Source organism: Mustela nivalis (assembly GCF_964662115.1).
Source record: "Mustela nivalis genome assembly, chromosome: 10".
In the NCBI taxonomy this organism is placed as follows: Eukaryota; Metazoa; Chordata; class Mammalia; order Carnivora; family Mustelidae; genus Mustela; species Mustela nivalis.
This window is the reverse complement of record NC_139029.1, coordinates 60,599,504-60,619,142: the sequence shown is the minus strand read 5'-3', so window position 1 is coordinate 60,619,142 and position 19,639 is coordinate 60,599,504. Positions and strand designations below refer to the sequence as shown.

The 19,639-nt window shown below is 36.2% G+C and overlaps 1 protein-coding gene across 5 annotated transcripts in view; it reads left to right on the top strand.

The window, feature by feature from the left end:
• SLC44A5 (solute carrier family 44 member 5) overlaps positions 1-19,639 on the top strand; it is a 395,909-nt gene that overhangs the window by 372,482 nt on the left and 3,788 nt on the right. For 3 of the 5 annotated variants that reach the window (XM_082686574.1, XM_082686573.1, XM_082686572.1), the window contains 6 exons: positions 9,720-9,823; positions 10,872-10,945; positions 11,554-11,624; positions 11,745-11,833; positions 13,367-13,451; positions 16,524-16,699. In XM_082686574.1, the coding sequence (XP_082542700.1) occupies positions 9,720-9,823; positions 10,872-10,945; positions 11,554-11,624; positions 11,745-11,833; positions 13,367-13,451; positions 16,524-16,636 (536 nt within the window). In that variant the 3' untranslated portion in view covers positions 16,637-16,699. Of the gene's footprint in view, positions 1-9,719; positions 9,824-10,871; positions 10,946-11,553; positions 11,625-11,744; positions 11,834-13,366; positions 13,452-16,523; positions 16,700-19,639 lie in introns of those variants that run through there. The other 2 variants (XM_082686571.1, XM_082686570.1) reach the window with 2 other exon arrangements.

Here is a 19,639-nt window from a genome sequence, read left to right as displayed (position 1 = left end):
AATTGAGGGAGACATAAAGAGATGGAAAAGATTCCATGCTCATCCGTTGGAAAAAGAAACATTGTTAAAATGTCTCTGTTGCCCAGAGCAATCTACACATTCAATGCAATCCCCATCAAAATACCATCAATATTGTTCAAGCTGGAACAGACAGTCCTAAAATTTGTATGGAACCACAAAAGACCCCAAATAGCCAAAGCAAACTTGAAAAAGAAAAGCAAAGCTGGTGGCATCACAATGCTGGACTTCAAGCTACATTACAAAGCCATTATCATCAAGACAGAATGATAATGGCACAAAAAAAGACACATATCATTAGAACAGAGTAGAGAGCCCAGAAATGGACCCACAACTCTATGGTCAACCAATATTTGGACAAGCAGAAAGGAATGTCCAATGGAAAAAAGATAGTCTCTTCAACAAATGGTGTTGGGAAAATTGGACAGCCATAAGCAGAAGAATGAAACTGGACCATTTCCTTATGCCACACACAAAAGCAGACTCAAAATGGATGAAAGACTTAATGTGAGACATGAATCCACAAAATCCTTAAGGAGATCACAGGCTCTGAACCTCTTCAACCTTGGCTGCAGCAACTTCTTGCAATACACTTCTCCAAAGGCAAGGGAAACAAAGGCAAAAATGAACTATTAGGACTTCATCAAGACAAAAACCTTCTGCACAGCAAAGGAAACAGTCAACAAAACTAAAAGGCAACCTACAGAGTAGAAGATTTTTGCAAATGACAAAGGGCTGGTATCCAAGAGCTAGAAAGAACTTATCAAACCCAACACCCAAAAACCAAATAATCTAGTCGAGAAATGGCCAGAAGACATGAATAGACACTTCTCCAAAGAAGACATATGGATGGCCAGGAGATATATGAGAAAATGTTCCATATCACTTGTCATGGGGGAAGTACAAATCAAAACCATAATTAGAATGGCTAAAATTAATAAGACAGGAAACAACAAATGTTGCCAAGGATATGGAGAACAGGTAACACCCTTATACTCTTGGTGGGAATGCAAGCTGGTGCAGCCACTCTGGAAAACAGTATGAAGGTTCCTCAAGAAGTTAAAAATAGAGTTACCCAATGACCTGGAGGTTGCACTACTGGGTATTTACCCCAAAGATACAGATGTAGTGAAAAGATGGGGTTACCTGCATCCCAATGTTCATAGCAGCAATGTCCATAATAGCCAAACTGCAGAAGGAGACAAAATGTCCTTCAACAGATGAATGGATAATATATAATATATAATGGAATATTACTCAGCCATCAGAAAGGAGGAATACCTACCATTTACTTCAACATGGATAGAACTCCAGGGTATTGTGCTGAGTGAGGTGAGTCAGATAGAAAAAGACAATTATGATATGGTTTAACTCATAGGTAGAATATAAGAAATACTGCAGAAGATCACAGGAAGGGAGGGAAGGAAGGGAAGGGAGGGAAAACTAAATGGGAAGAAATCAGAGAGCAAGACAAACTTTGAGAGACTCTGGACTCCAGGAGACAAACTGAGGGTTACAGAAGGGAGGTGGGTGGGGGGATGTGGTAACCAGGTGACGGGTATTAAAGAGGGCATGTGTTACGATGAGCACTGGGTGTTATATGCAACTAATGAATCACTGAAAACTACATCAAAACCTAATGATGTACTATATGTTGTTTAATTGAATTTAAATTTTAAAAAATTAGGTAGAGGATTAGTTGCTACAACTCAATAATAAATAATCTGATTCAACATGAACAAAGGATTTTTAAAATTATGTAACATTTTTTCAGCTTTGTTGAGGCATAATTGACAAAACTGTAATATATTTAAAATGTACAACATGTTTTTTTGATATGCACATGCATTGTGAAAGGAGTGTATACACATACACATTCAAGGTAATAAACATGTCCATTACCTCACATATTTCTCTTTTCCTCTTTTCTTTCTTTCCCTTCCTCCCTTCCTTCTATGAGAATGTTTAAGTTCTCTATAAGCAAATTTAAGTTATACAATGTAGTATTATCAACTGTATTCACTGTTAATACAGTGGCTCAAAAGAACTTATTCATCTTATAACTTAAAATTTATACTTTTTTACCAGCTTCTCCCTGTTTCCCCCACCACCCCTCTGACTATTTTGACCTCCATTCTCCTCTTTCTATGAGTTATACATTTTTAAAAATTATACATGTAAGTGATGTCATGTGTATTTGTCTTTATCTAGCTTATTTCTCTTAGCATCATGCTCTTCAGGTTAATCTGTTGCTGCAAAAGCAGCATTTCCCTCTTTTTAAAAGCTGAATAATATTCCATTGTGTATCTATATCACATTTTCTTTATCCATTGTTCATTCACTGACATGTTGTTTTCATACATTTGATATTGTAAGCAATTCTGCAGTCAACATAGGAGTACAGGTATCTCATTGACATAGTGATTTCATTTTCTTTGGATATATACACAGAAATGGAGTTTCTGGATCATATGGTAGTTCTATTTTTAAATTTTTTGAGGAGCTTCCATACTGTTTTCCATAGTGGACACACCAATTTACCTTCCCACCAACAATATAAAAGAGTTCCCTTTTCTCCACATCCTCATCTTTTATCTTTTGGATAATAGACATCCTATCCTCTACCTTGTTGTGGTTTTCATTTACATTTCTCTGTTGAGCAGTAATGTTGAGCACCATTTCATGTACTTATTGGCCATCTGTATGTCTTCTTTGGAAAAATGTCTCTTTGGGTCCTTTACCCATTTTTTAAAAATTGGGTTATTGGTGTTTTTCCTATTGAGTTCTATGAGTTCCTTGTATATTTTGGATAGTAACTCACCATTACATATATGGTTTGCAAATAATTTCTCTCATTCCATGGGTTGCCTTTTTATTTTGTTGATGGTTTTCTTTGCTGTACAGAAGCTTTTTACTTTGATGTAGTCTCACTAGTTTATTTTTGCTTTTGTTGCCCTTGCTTTTAGCATCAAATCCAACAGGCATTGCTAAGACCAATGTCTTGTTTTCTTCTAGGAGTTTTATGGTTTCAGATCTCCATTCAAATCTTTAATCCATTTTGAATTGTTTTGTGTGATGTAAGAGTCCAATTTTATTCTTTTGTATGTGGACATTCAGTTTTCCCAGAACACTGAATTGAAGAGACTAGCCTTTCTCCATTGTATATTATTTACTTCTTTTTTGCAAATTAATTGACCATATATGTATGCATGTGTGTGTGTGTGTGTGTGTGTGTGTGTGTGTGTGTGTGTGTATTTCTGGGTTCTCTATTCTGTTCCATTCATTTGTGTGTCTCTTTCTTTCCCAACACTATAATATTTTGATTATCATGCTTCATAATATAGTCTGAAATCAGGAAATGTAATGCCTTCAGTTTTATTCTTCTTTCAGATTGCTTTGACTATTCAGAGTCTTTTGTGATTCCAAACAAATTTTAGGACTGTTTTTTCTATTTCTGTGGAAAATGCCATTGGAATTTTGATAGGTATTGCATTGATTTTGTTAATTGTTTGGGGTATTTTGGACACTTAACAATATTATTTTTTCCAAGCAATGATCATAGGATATTTTTTCACTTATTTGTCTTTATTTCATCAATGGCTTACAGTTTTCAATGCACAAGTAATTCCCTACCTTAGTTAATTTTTCCCTAGGTATTTTCTTGTTTTTGATACAGTTGTAAATGGGATTATCTTCTTAATTTCTCTTTTCAATAATTAGTTGTTATTATATAGAAATGCAGCTGAGTTTATATATTGACTACCTTTCCTGCAACTTCACTGAATTCATTTATTAGTTTTAATAGGATGGGGTGTTCTGGTGGTATTTTTTGTTTTGTTTTGTTTTGTTTTTGGTGGACTCTAGGGTTTTCTATAAATAATATCATTTGATCTGCAAAGACAATTTTACTTCTTCTTTTAGGTTTTAATTTCTTTTATTTCTTTTTCTTGCCTAATTGCTCTGACTAGGACTTCTAGTATTATATTGAATAAAAATGGCAATAGTGGACATCCTTGTCTTATTCCTCATTTCAGAAAAAAAGCTTTCAACTTTTTACCATTGAGTATCATGTTAGTTGTGGCCTTGCTGTATGTGGTTTTCATTATTTTAAGGCATTCTATAATAAATTTATTGAGTTTTTATCATGAAAGAAGGCTAAATTTTGTCAAGTGAATTTTCTGCATCTACCAAGACGACCATGATTTGGATCCTTCATTTTGTTAATATGGTACATCACATTTATTGATTTGCATATATTGAGCCATCCTTACATCTCTTGGTAAATCCACTTGTTCTTGGTGTATGATCCTTTTACTGTACTGCTGAATTCAGTTCGCTAATATTTTGTTAAGAATTTTTGCATTTATGATCATTAGGGATATTGGTCTATAATTTTCTCTTAGTGTAGTGTCTTTCTTGCTTTGATTATCAGAGTGATGCTGGCCTTGTAAAATGAATTTGGAAATGTTTCTCTTATTCAGTTTTTTAGAAGAGTTTGAGAAGGATTAATATTAATTCTTCTTTAAATGTCTGATAGAATTTACCTGTAAAGCCATCTAGTTGTGGCCTTTGTTTGTTAGAAAGTTTTTGATTATTGATTCAAAATCCTTACTAGTAATTGGTCTTTACAGATTTTCTATTTCATCATAATCCATTCTTACTAGGTTGTGTATCTGTAGGAATTTATGCATTTCTTCTAGTTTATCTAATTTTTGCACAACTGTTCATAGTAGTCTCTTATGATCCTTTGTACTTCTGTGGTATTGATTGTAATACCTATTCTTTCATTTCTGAAATGAAATGTTCCTCTTTGTTCCTTGGTCTAACTAAAGTTTGTTAATTTTGTTTATCTTTTCAGAAAACAAATGATTATTTCCACTGATGTTTTCTATGGTCTTCTTAATTTCTATTTCATCTGTTTCCACTCTGAAATTTCCCTTCTCTTTCCTTCTACTAATTTGTGCTCATTTGTTCTTCTTTTTCTACTTCCTTAAGGTGTAAAGTCAGATTGATATCTTTTGTTTTTCTTAATATAGTTGTTCATTGCTATGAACCTTCTTCTTTGAATTACTTTGCTGCATCCCATATGTTGGCGTGCTGTGTTTCCAGTTTTGTCTCAAGATACTCTTTGATTTCCTCTTTGGCTCATTGGTTGTTCAGTAGTATGTAGTTAAATCTCCACACACTGGTGAATTTTCCAGTTTTCTTCCCGTAATTGATTTCTATTTCAAACCACTGTGGTTGGAGGAGGTTCTTGATATTATTTCAGTCTTATATTTATTAAGACCTGTTTTGTGGTCTAGCAATGATCTATCCTGGACAGTGTTCCATATGCACTTGAGAATAATGTATATTCTGCTGTGTTTGGAAGGACTGTATTGTAAATGTCTAATCTGTCTGGTCAATGTACAGTTTAAGTCCAGTACTTCCTTTTTGCTCTTCTATCTGGATGATCTGTTGTTGAAAGTGGGGTATTGAAATCCTCTAGTATTAATATATTGCTATATATGTTCCCCTTAATATCTGTTTATATTTTTCTTTGTATATTTTGGTGTTCCAATGTTGGGTACATGAATATTTATGATTTTTATATTCTTTTGATGAATAGACTCCTTTATCACAGTATAATGACCTTTATGTTAGTTTTTGGCTTAACTATTTTTGGCTTAACCAAACTCCTTTTGGTTTCCATTTGCATGAAAAATTTTTTCCAATCCTTCACTTTCATCCTTTATGTGTTTTTACAGGTGAAGTGAGACTTATAGGTAGCTTATAACTGAGGGTTTTTTTTTTTTTAATACACTCAGACACTTTGTGTCTTCTGGTTGGAGAATTTCATTCACTTATAGATAATTATGGACTTAGTATTGCTATTTTGTTGATTGTTTTCTGGCTGTTTTATCTTAAATAAAATATCTTGTATCTATTTTAAGCTGATAACTTAATTTCAAATGTGTACAAAAGCTCTGCATTTTTACACTTTCCCCACATTAATGCTACATTTTTGATGATTACGATTTACCTCTTTTTATGTTGTGTATCCATTAACAACTTGCTGTAGTTACAGTTATCTTTAACACTTTGTATTTTAATCCTTATACTAGAATTGTGATTTATCTGCTACCATTAGTTAGAGTATTCTGAATTTAATTATACATCTACCTTTTAGTAGTGAATTTTATACTTCCACATATTTTCATGTTACTAATTAGCTCCTTTGTTTCAGCTTAAAAAAAAACCCTTTAACATTTCTTGTAAGGCTGACTAGGGAGGATGAACTCTTCAGCTTTTATTTGTCTGGAAAACTTTACCCTTCGATTCTAAAGGACAGTTTGGCCCCATAGAGTTTCTTGCTTGGCAGTTTTTTTCCTTCATCACTTTGAATATATCATTCCACTCTCTTCTGGCCTACAAAATTTCTGCTGAAAAACTCACTTTTCTGTGACTTTTTTTTATCCCCCAAAAAGTAGAAGTCACTTTTCTCCTGCTGCCTTTAATTGCCTTTCAGCTTCTGAAAATTTATTTGTGTTTCAATATGGATCTCTTTAGATTCATCTTTTTGAGATTCTTTAGACTTTCTGGATCTGAATGTCTGTTTGTTTCTACAGATTAAGGAAATTTACAGCCATTATTTCTTCAGTTAAGCTTTCTGCACCTTTCTCTCTCTCTGTCTCTTCTCCTTCTGGGACCTCCAATTTGGTCTGCTTGTTGTTAATTTTGTTTATCTTTTCAGAAAACCAATGATTATTTCCACTGATGTTTTCTATGGTCTTCTTAATTTCTATTTCATCTGTTTCCATTATTTTTCCCTTTTGCTTCTCTAATTGGATGAATTCCACTTCCTTGTCTTTGAATTTGTTGATCCTTTCCTCTGCTTGATCTGGTCTGCTATTAAAACCCTCTATTGTGGGCGCCTGGGTGGCTCAGTGGGTTAAAGCCGCTGCCTTCGGCTCAGGTCATGGTCTCAGGGTCCTGGGATTGAGTCCCACATTGGGCTCTCTGCTCAGCAGAGAGCCTGCTTCCCTCTCTCTCTCTCTCTCTCTCTCTGCCTGCCTCTCCATCTACTTGTGATCTCTCTCTGTTAAATAAATAAATAAAATCTAAAAAAAAAAACACTCTATTGAATTTTTTAAGTCTGTTATTGTATTCTTTGGTTCTATAAATTCTGTTTAGTGCTTTTTTATATTTTCTGTCCCTTTGTTAAAATTCTCAATGTTCATGCATTGTTCTCCTGACCTTGATGAGCATCTTTATGGCTATTATTTCAAACCCTATCAGGTAGACCACTTACTTCTGAAATATAGGTTTCTAGAGATTTATCCTGTTTTTTTATTTGGAATATATTCTCTTCTTTCTTCATTTTTTTCTTGAGTCTCTATGGTGGATTCATTGTATTAGATAAAACAGTCACTTCTCCCAGTCTTAACAGACTGGTCTTATACAGGAGATGAATTTCATCAATCAGCCAAGCTTCTAGGTCTCTCAGGCATTTGTGATTCTCCTAGCCACCAGATTCTTAATGTTCCCCAACAGCTGAATATGTGCCAAGACCTCAGTGTTCCAAAGAGACAGATCACAGTCAGAACCTATATGCAGGCTAAATTAGAAGCCAGACCCTCAGGCAGTAGGTGGGAAAGTATGCAGGTGAGGCTCTTCCACAGAGAAACTGAGAAGTAGGTATTTGCCTATTCCTTCTGCACTGAGCCAGGGTGTGTATCCATGCTGGGATTGGAGGAGGGTGCTCCTGCACCACTTAAAAACTGCTTATTTGTTTGTTATAGTCCTATAGGACTTTTCAGTGCAACCCCCATTGGCAATCAGAGCCAGGGAAGGTGTGGACCATCCTCAGGCAGCAACTGTAAAAACTAGGGCAGTAGGTTGTATAAAGTCTCCTTCTAATAGTGGCCTAATTATATAATTGGAGTTAGCTAGAGGGAGAAAGTAGTAGAATTGCCCACTAGCTCCCCTGGACAACTCCATTAAGGACTGTAACTAACAACTAGATATGTGCAAATTATAAACCAGACCCTCAGGCGGTGGGCTATAAAGTATGTAGTCCACTCCCTTCCAGGAAAAGACTGAAAAATTGACCCTTTTTTCCCCCCCTGCTTCCTCTGTACTAAGCCTCTTGGAGGACAGCCACAGTGAGTGCTAGCATGTAAAGAACTAGCTTTGTTTTCTGTGGTGCTGTGGGACTTGTGCTTATAAACTCCACTGGCTTTCAGAGCTAGGAATTTGGGGCACCTGTCCCTTGGTTGAGAACCTTAAAAGTTGGAATCCTTTATGTCCTGTCCAAATGCTTTTCTTCTCAGGAAGAGGCTGAGAGTTGAGGGTATCTTCCTTATAGTATGGTTCTGTGCCAGAAATGGGTTTACAATATGTTTGTCTCATCTTCCCTACCCATTTCACTGTGGTTATTTTTTTTAGTTGCCTGATGTGGTAGGAGTCAATCAGCTAGTTTCCAGTTTTTCTTTTGCCACGGAAATTGTTCTGTGAGTAGCTGTACTTTATGTGCATCTGTGGAAGGAGGGAAGTTCAGGGCCTCCTATGTCACCACCTTGGTCCCTTCTACAAAGGAATGGCATATACATTGCTCCAAAGAAGATATACAAATGGCGAATAAGCACATGGAAAGATGCTCCGTATAATTCATTAAGGAAATGCAAATCAAAATCATAATAAGGTTACCACTTAACATCCATTGGAATGGCTACTATTTTTAAAAAATGTAAAATAACAAGTATTTGTAGGATGAGGATAAGCTGGGAACTTTTGTGTATTGTTGCTAGAAATGTAAAATGGTATAGCCATTATGGAGAACATTACGATGATTCTTCAGAAAGTTAAAAGTAGGATTGCCATATAATCCAGCAATTTCACTACCATCCATAGATATATACTCAAAAGAATTGAAAACAGGGACTCAAATACTTGCATACAAGTATTCATGTTAGCATTATTCTCTGTAGCTAAAAGGTAGAAACAACCCAAATTTCCATGAACAGATAAAGGATAAGCAAAATGTGATATATACATGCAATGGAATGTTGTTCAGCTTTAAAACAGAATGAAATGATGAATCTTGAAAACCTTGTTAAGTGAAATAAGACACAAAAGGATAAATATTATATCATTCCACTTATATGAGGTGTCCAGAAGAAGCAAATTCATACAAACTGCAATAGAAGTTATCAGGGGCTTAGGGAAGAGGAGAATGAGAAGTTATTGTTTAAGAGGTACAGAGTTTCTATTTGAGATGGTAAGTTCTAGAAATGGATAGTGATGATGATTGTGCAACACTGTGAATGCACTTAATGGATTGAATTGAACTGACTTGTACAATATTGTACATAATTGAATAGTACACTTAAAAGAGTTAAAACGGTAACTGTATATTTTATCAAAAATTTTTTAAAAGCCTATTTTTTTAAAAGATTTTATTTATTTACTTGACAGACAGAGATCACAAGTAGGCAGAGAGGCAGGCAGAGAGAGAGGAGGAAGAAGGCTCCCTGCTGAGCAGAGAGCCTGATGCGGGGCTCGATCCCAGGACCCTGGGATCATGACCTGAGCTGAAAGCAGAGGCTCAACCCACTGAGCCACCCAGGCGCCCCTAAAAAGCCTATTTTTAAAATTTTTATTTTTTGATCATAAAGTCTAGTTACAAATCATTAATAGATTTGAATATTTCATTTTCATAGAGGCCCAGAACAACGTTTGTAAATTTCTACAGTGCTGCCTAAAATGCTGTTTCTGGTGTTTGGAAAGAATGGTAAAGTTTTTTAACAGAAATGCCTATGTTATGGTAAGTAGATTATTTTTTATTTACTGATTTCTTCTTTGCAAACCCAAACCCCATTTGCACATTTCCATCTCTAACACTTTTTACCTCATGCAGTTGAATTTATCACCATGTTGATACAAGGATTTGTGATTCCCATGTATGATTCAGAGCTATGCTTTCCTAGTTGAGATAACATCTAAACTGTACTTCATTATTACTGTTAATACATTTTTAAAGAGGGAAAATATTATTTACCTTAGAAATTTTTAAATATGCTAGATTGAAAAGATTTTGTGTGTCTTTGACATTGTTTAGTGGAAGGAGAGGTTAGTCTGTATTCCACTCTGAGAAAAAAAAAGTCTTTCTAATTCTGGGACTTACGTATTTCTAGGGAATGGTCTATTTCTTCTTGTAAATCTTATGTTGAAGTGTGTGGGAATCGATAAGGCCTAACTAAAGTGTTACTTCTTTCCTGTGGGGAATATGGAGATTTTTAAAAACAGGGGTTCCAAAAACAATTCTTCTAGAATTTAGTAACTACAACCTTATGATACTTGCTGATTATCACCATGACACAGAATCTGCAGGGGTGATTCAAATAGTCCTGAAGATTTAAATAGCCATTGATTTACCTCCAGTAAGAATACTGTATTGAGCCTTTTAATCAATAAATCAATGTATCGAAAGGTGTTGTTTTCCTGAGAATAATCTTTAAAGTAAATGCTGCAACATTTTTCCTATTCACAACAGACCCTACCTATCCCAGACACTTCAAAGACAGAAACCATATCCTGGGATTTGAGAAAAAGATCTACTTCTGTGTGGATTCCCATGGAGTTAATAGGCATATAGTATCTGAAGCACACCTTATTGTAAACGCCCCTGACAGCTGTGCAGAGTTGAGGATGTACAGTTCTCTGGTCTCATATGTACCCAAAGGCTAGAAAGAGGAATGACAGTAGCAGGCTGGGTGATAAGAGAATTAATTCATTTTCCTGTCATTGGATTGTCTGTTGGTCTTGTTAGGGCATGTTACTGACTCCAGAATAATAACAACTGTTTTCCTCAGATTGCAATATATGGCAAAAACTTCTGCAGGTCAGCAAGAGATGCTTTCAATCTGCTGATGAGAAATGTTTTAAAGTAAGTAATCAGGTTGAATTTGCAAAAGAAAATTTGGTGAACCTTGAGCATCAAATACTTCACATGTGATTTAAATTGATGGTGATCTTATTAGACATGAATATTATCTTTCAATTGGATAGATTTAAATCTCTCTCACACTATTTCTTTTGTATCTTAGAATGTTGCTTCTATCATCCATCTACATCTTCACACTCACTGGCATTTTATTGATTTTTATTATCCCTTCTGCTCAAGAAAGTCTCCACACAAACATCATGTCTCTGACCATTTCCTTCTCCTCAAATTGACAGAGTGAGCAAAAGCAGGGAAAAAATGAAACCTTCTCAAAATTCAGGGTGTCTTACTTGGGCTTTGAAACAGAGGCTGACATATCTAATTATGCCAGATAGCCCTACAATGCCATCTTCTGTTTACTTCATCAAAAATAAATCAGAACTTCATTTGGGAGGTCTACCTTCATTTCTTGCATTTAACAAAGGCCAAATAAAATTTCCAGCGAACACATATCAAAACGAGTTCATGAATTATTTACTCTCATAAATTTCAAGTGACAAATGTAATTTAAACACAAAATTATACTTTCTTTTTTTTTTTCTGATTCTCAGAGTTGCAGTTATGGATAAAGTTACAGACTTTGTTCTAATCCTGGGGAAAATTCTGGTTGCTGGATGTATAGGTAAGTGATAATAATAAATATAGTAGTAAGTCTAAAAAGTACTTGGAAAAACTTCTTTGCTATAAAAAACTATGTTTCTTTGCAAATACATAATATGCATGTTCTGCCTGCCCAATGTAGGTGTGCTGGCCTTTTTACTCTTCACACACAGATTGCCAACAATGATAGAAGGACCGACATCTTTAAATTACTACTGGGTACCTTTGCTGGTAAGATCTGGTGTCTTAGTCAGTTCAAGCGTCTATAATAAAAATATCATAGATTGGAAGGCTTAAGCAAGAATTTATTCCTCACGGTTCTGAAGGCTGAGAAGTCCAAGATTAAGGTGCCCACAGAGTCAGTTCCTGGTGAGAGCTCTCTTCCTGGTTTGCAAAGAGACACCCCCCTCCCCCCGCCGTCTCACTATATCCTAACATGGTGGAGAGAGATCTCATCATCTCTCCTATCTCGTCTTTTAATGGCACTAATCCCATTCATGAGGGCTCCACCCTCATGACCTACTTACCTCCCCAAACCTCACCTCTAGATATCCTCATATTAGGGATTAGGTTCAACATATGCATGTTGAGAGGACACAATTCATTCATAACCACTGTGTAATATTGACTCTGATTTATCAGAGATGGCAAAAAAAGAAAAGGGGGGGGGAACAAGAAAAATAATAATAGTTAACATTATTGGTCCTATTTTGTGCCAAGCCTTATTCTGTTTCAGATTGGATTGCTTAGAAACAACCTCTGAGACAGGATTGCATGCAGAATTAGGAAGTGTTTTCCTGAGATACCCTGGTAACAAGGAAGTGAGGAGGGCAGGCATGGGCAAAGGAAAAAGCTGCAGTTAGAGTGGGGGCCTCAGACATATTGATGGGAATTCTTCTGAAGGAAGAGGTAGGCCTCTGTATGTGGTGGTTGGCCAGGGATTGCCCCCTGGATGGGGGTGTAACCTTGGGAGAGGCAGTTCCTGGCAATAAGGGCAATTCCTAGTGAGGGAAGCCTCTCAGTCTTCTGCAGGCTACATTCCTAACAACTGGAGGAGAGATACAGCAGTTGGAGAGGACCTGATGGGAGCCTGGCAGCATCCATAGCAATTAACTCATTCGCTCAATCCATATGCCATGAATACTGTTATTATTCACATTCTCCCCTCGCCCCCCAGTAATTTTTTTTTTCAAAGATTTTATCCATTTACTTGACAGAGAGAGATCACAAGTAGGCAGAGAGGCAGGCAGAGAGAGAGGAAGAGAGAGAAGCAGGCTCCCTGCTGAGCAGAGAGCCCGATGTGGGGCTTGATTCCAGAACCCTGGGATCATGACCCGAGCCGAAGGCAGAGGCTTAACCCACTGAGCCACCCAGGCGCCCCTCACCAGTAATTTTTTATAGGAAGCAGGAGGCACAGTGAGGTTAAGTAACTTGTTGAGTGAGTGCCTGGCAAGTGATTCAACCCCTAGGCAGTGTGTGCTCTTAACTCACATGCTTTCCTGCCTCAGTGTACAGGATCCTAAATCTGGGATATTTTTGTAGGCATTGGGGATAGTGGTAAGAAAATTAACAGGTAATATAATATTTTTAAATCCCAGTGCAAAGTACCCAAAATTGTTATTGGATTTTTTGGGGTCTCTATGTTGAAATCTTTTCTACATAGGGTACTTCAAAGTTTCTCATCCTGACTTTCATTTAAAGCTGAATTATTGTGCTTCTGGACAAGTTAATGACATCTTCATTTTGTTCTTTACTCATTTGCAGACTGTCATTATTGGATCTTACCTAGTTGCCCATGGATTCTTCAGCGTCTATGCAATGTGTATTGATACAATTTTCATCTGCTTCTGTAAGTTTTCAGTATATGTGTTTTCTCCCTTTGGAGAGTAACTGAAAGATAAGAAGGTTAAGACCCATGTACTTAGCTGGCTTGTGGATTTGCTATGGTTTGGGCTGCAACTACCAAATATTGTTTATTTGGAAAGAGACTCTGTTTAGTAGATGCTCTTTAAACCTTAACAGCTGAGAGAATGAAGTTGGCAAAGCACAGGAGAGTCCGCTACTGAAATGAACCTCAGGCTCCACTGCATGGTGTTAGCATGAAACTGTTTTTTTCGTTTCTTAGTATTTTCAAATTTTAATGATAAATCACAACAGAATCGTATCATTAACAGAACTGAGGACATAACTGGGCTTTGAGACCAGAGTAGAGGAACACTTTGAGGAGAGCTTTTATAATTCTGATAAAGCCAAGCTGGCAATGGTTTCAGAGACACATAGAGCCAATTCACACTATATTCACTGAGGGGAATGTCTGGGAAACAGCTCGATCATTCTGATGCTTAGAGTTAAAATACTTCTTGCGAGCTTTCATCACTGACTTATTTCTGTGCCTCTATGTGGCATTTGTAGCTCATAATGGATAGGTTTTCTATTAGTATCTCATCTTAAAAGCCTTGGAGAACCTGGTGCCCTAGGAACTTGACCTGGCCCTAGAGAAAGGAGGTTCAGCAGGTGAAAGAACAAATTGTTAAGCCCTCCAGCTATGCCCTGTAGAGATTATTTCTCTGGCACCTTGTTCTTAAGAGAAGCAGAGAAAACATTCTATGACAGGTCATTACTGAATGATCCACTTGTGTAAAATTAACAGTTTATTTTTTGGCATCACTCACGACACCAACTTTACACAGGGGTCAGGGGAGGAGATACTACTAATAAGGAGACATATTCAAGGGGGAAAAAAACAAACTTCCTAGAAAGTGGTTTGCCTTTTTTTTTTTCTTAATATTTAAAAATTATTTTCAGTAGCTGGACAATTCAGAAATCAAGAAAACTAGACATACTAGTTAGTTCTCTCTGGCTATGGACGAAACAGACATGTTTAATCATCTTCTAATGCCACTGTCGGTGGTTTATTAGGAGAAGCCATCTACAAAATGCCACATTCTAATGCTACTGTCAGTGGTTTATTAGGAGACGCCATCTACAAAATGCCACATGAACAAACGTCAGCTCAGGTTGGAGATGGAGGAAGGAGCACAGAATTGTAGTGCCTGAGACAGAGGTCTTAAATTTCAAAGATCTCTTTTTTCATCTCAGATACTAATGATAGCAACAGTGGGAGATCCCTTTAGGATCTTCCCCCTTCTTCTAACTGAAAATGTCTCTGAAAATGTATCTCAGGGAATGCACAGAAGCCACTAGCTCCCAATCTTTGGAAGCTTTGGAAAAATCTTACGGATTTTAAATTTGACAAGGATATTAAATTTGAGTGGTAAGAACTGTTTCCCAACTTTTTATGTTAATAATTGCCAGCTTCTGAAAATCAGGTGTAATTTCAGCTTTACTCAATCTTGTGTGTTGAACATGAACAGTTTCCTTCTGGAGACTCTTGTCTTTGAGAATAAAGAACAAGGGATACCAAATTCTATTTCTCCTCCTCCCTAACCTTTACGATCGCAACATCTTACTTTGGAAAACATTCTTCTTAAATGGTGCTAGAAGCCAAATTCTGATTGTGTATAACTGTACCCATATAATCTTTATAATTTTTTATATAACCTTTTATAATCTCTTTTTATACTTATTCTCTCGGCTGCCAGATAGCTGGTATTTTTAAAAATGCAAACCATTTGCAAACACTGTGTTTATAGAAACATGGCATCTTTTTAATATTACCAGGCAATGAGAATTTTGATCCCAGTTTGAGAAAAAAGTAATGTTATTGATGATTATTAATGTGATTCATACCAAGCTTCCTTATAATGCTTCAAGGGTAATAACAATATAGATATACTATATATGATATAGAAATATGGTTAAGGAAGAAAGAACAAAAATGTGTTCATCATATTCACTCCTCAGCTTTCCATTTTGTCTGAGAAAGGTCACTGTGAGGTCCAATGTAAAAAATCTAAATCAGTAATCCAACCATTCCCCCAAAAGGATGAAAAACAATGTAGAATTATTCCATAAATCTATGATTATCTTGTATGTTTTTACATAATATCTCTTATCCTTTGTCAAAATAATGGCTATGAATAACAAAATCTTTAATACACTTAGTGAAAACATAGAGTTAAGTTGTACTTGTATACTTATTGATAGATATTATCTACTGCGAATTCTATCTTTAGGAAGCTTAATTCTGTGCCAACTTCTTACACTTCAGCATCATTTTGGGGCTTTCCCTGAATCACCCGATAGGTATGTGCTCAGTGAACACTCCGTCATTTTATTATTAGCCTAGGCAAAGCAGGAAGGTAAATTCATGTGTTATGTGAAGTCAGGAAACACTGCCAATAATTTTCTAATGCAATTCTGAGGAGATTTAAGACAGGATGACTTATAGTTAAGTAGAACCAGAACCGAACTAGTTGTTTGAGAGGCTGGGTCCTCACCTCATTCTGACTGCTCCAGAGCTTTTGACGTCAGGAGAATCATTTCAATACGTGGGTCTCCGTTTCTTCATCTATAATGTTACAGGTATGGACTTTCATTAAAAGTGACTTTGGACTGAAATTCAATTACTATTCTACGTTTATCACAGACTTTTTATTCAGCTTCCTCTCAGAAGACGTGGCATTTTACCTTTCTGAAATGAACAGTCACAGATTTAGAGATGATTCTGTTGAAAGCACATGAAGGATCTTATTAACCTTTAAACTATATAAATATAAACCTTTAAACTATAAAATAAACCTCTTTGGGCATTGGTGGGATTTAGGAAGTTTCAGTTCTTCCTGGAAGAGATTGAAGTTTCTTACTTGGTCCAGCAATTTAACAGTACTAATTGTCTTATATTTGACTTTCTAACACTAATTTCTCTGATTTTTCCTTGTTTGATTCTCCAATTCATAAAAATACATTTAATTCTGCTGCCGCTTGCTGCTTTTGCCTGCTTTGGCTGCTGCATATACAGGTGAAGATCTGGAAAGAAATGATGGATCCAGAGAAAAACCCTACTACATAGCCCCTACCCTGCACGGAACTCTGAACAAGATGCAACTAGTTCCCCAGAAGCAGAAAGAGTAGAAAAGCTCCAAACAGTGACATTCATTTTTTAAATAGAACTTTTGTAAATTAGATCATTTGTAACTTGAAAATGATGCTTTTGAGTAATGTGAAATTTCTGAGCTTATTCCTGAAAAGCCAGAACGTGGTACCACCTGAGGTGACAAACCTTTGATGACAGTAGCCTCTGTGAACTAGGATACTTTATTGACTGTGGTCCCAGCTGAAAAGCAAGGTGTAAATGTCAAACATTTTTAAAGCCTATAGCCAAAAGTGTTTTAAATGAGACTTTTATAACTCAGAGTGCTGTTTCCCACTGAAGCACTTTGCTCGCCTTTCTTTTTATAAATGTATATTTGTAAAGGGTATTCAGGCAATTTTTTGAAAGCACTATAAATGTATAGTCAATTAGCCATAAAGAGATGATATAGCTAACCAGCATATGGTACTAAATTTGTAAATATGGTGCTATGGTTATAGCTGCTCCAGCTAGTGGACAGCTTTCTCGACTGTGATTAAACTTGTATAAATGTTTTCCTAGGAACTATATTTCAGTGTGTGATTCAAGACCATTTGAAACAGAGATGTTAATGTTATACAAGTTCCATAGAGAACTCTGCTAGGTAAAAATTACTGGGGAACCTCATAGCCCACTTTGTTTTAGTGAAATTATATTCATAGTAAGGTTGAATCTGGGTTTTGGGATATCATTTCCAATAATATGAACATCTAGCCACCATGAATATATTCTGAACAAAACTGAAATAGATACATAACTTATACCTTTTGTCTCTAACCCAGATGGAGACCAGTTCCTATTTTCCTATTCCCACCATACAGAAAATTGGAATGGATTTGTTTCAGAAGAGTGATTCTGTCTTTCACAAGCATATCTGTTTTTCTAGATGAAAGAGATTTTTTTTTTTACTTCATTCTACAAAAGGTTTAGTTGTAGCTCAACTTATGTGAGGAAAGAGAAAAGATGATTAAGACACTACAGATTTTATCCTAAGGGAATATACTACTAGCACTCCACTGTTTCCTTTTCTCGTACCTTTATAGGGGTGTACTGTGCATTAGGAAATCTCTCCCTTGAGAGTTTTAGTAGGAAAGTTATTTTTATACTCCATCCTTGCTGGTCACAGCAACAAGCTGGTTGCTGGCAGCCATACCTTAGTCTTTTGCAGAGTGGAGCAGAACATGAATCAGACACTCAAGTACTTTGCCCGTCTACTCCTGTGTGCACACGTGTATGATTTGGCTAACAGTTACCCCAAAGGAACACTAAATCAAGTAGTATCCTTGGGCATTTACACTAAGCTTGTGTATAGGGATTATTTATGTATTGATAGAAAGAAATATGTTTATCTAAGATTGTGGTCGAAATGTGATCTAACTATGATCCATGTATTTAAGAAGAGTCAGAAATGTATCATCGTGTCACAAATTAATTTAATTTATGTGACAAATTAATGTCACAAATTAAAAACCAACTTACTTAATGATCCTGAAGTATGGGAACATAGATTTAGACTGATTCTGATAGCTTAATAGCAAGAAGTCAATGAATATGGAAGATTTTCTAAATAGGTCTTTATAATGGCCACCATCTTGTTCTTGGCTTATTTTCTTGAGATTATTAGAGTCAGAAGTGTCACTTGGCTTCACCTAGTGGCAAAGGGCCTTCACTCTCATTCTCCTTGAAGCATAAATTCAGAGAAGGGTAATAATCTGTCTTTCTGGACGGTTATTGTTATCCAACAACACAGAAGTCTCAACCAAGATCTAGTAAATAGTTACTTCTCTTTTTTCTTTTCCTTAAATTTAAAAAAATTTTTTTTTAAGATTTTATTTATTTATTTGACAGGCAGAGTTCACAAGTAGGCAGAGAGAGAGGAGGAAGCAGGCTCCCTGCTGAGCAGAGAGCCTGATGTGGGGCTCAATCCCAGGACTCTGGGATCATGACCTGAGCCGAAGGCAGCGGCTTTAACCCACTGAGCCATCCAGGCGCCCCAACTTCTCTTTTTTCTTTTTCTCTTTCTTTCTTTTCTTTTTCTTTTCTTTCTTTCTCTCTCTCTTTCTTTTTTTTTTTTTTTTTTGAGAGCGAGAGAGAGAGAGAGAGTGCAAGTACATGTGTGTACACACGAGCAGCAGAAAGAGGAGAGGGAGAGAATCTTAAACAGGATCCACATCCAGTGGAGAGCCCAGTCCTGGACCTCTTGACCCTGAGATTATGACCTGGGCCATAATCAAGAGTAGGAGGCTTAACCATCTGAGCTACCCAGGTGTCCCAGTTACCTCTCTCTTAAGTGTTGAAAAATGATAGAGAATATATCCTCTTCAGGAGTAGTTGAATGATACATAATGATGAAACAACACAATTCTAATTCTTTTTGGTAGGCATCAGAATCATTCTGAGAACTTCTAATAGACATCTGTGCCCCTTCCCTAACAGATTCTGATATGTTGTGTTTGGGCACGGGGTAGCTTGTGAATTATTATAAAGTTCTCTAGTTGATTCTGATACACATAAAAGTTGGAAAATCACTTGAATAAAATACAAATCAACACGCAAGAAACTAGTTGCCTGTATTATATTCTTGACTGTTTCAGGAGTTAGAAAATTAAGACAAAGATTAATTTGTAGACTTTGAATAATCATAACTACTTCTGTCTTTTAGATTCTTGGACTAGGTGGGGCCCATGTGTTATTACATGTTTAATATTATATCTGCTGATCAGACCAAAAAGTTCACTAGAGTAAGAGTGGCCACTGAATTATATGGAGGCACATTCTATAGCTGGTTATAATTTAAGGATATAACCCATGGGTACAAAATCATAAGAAAAGAAATGTCATTTAGCTCAATATTTTTAAATAATTTCTTTACTACTTAAAGGAAGAAGTTTTAACTATATTATGGACCTAGTTCTAGTTAGAAAGAGTTTTCCTCATTAGTTACTTCTTTGTGTAGAAGAGAATAAAAATGAGCATTATTTTTGAGGGAAGAAATTAGAAGCTAT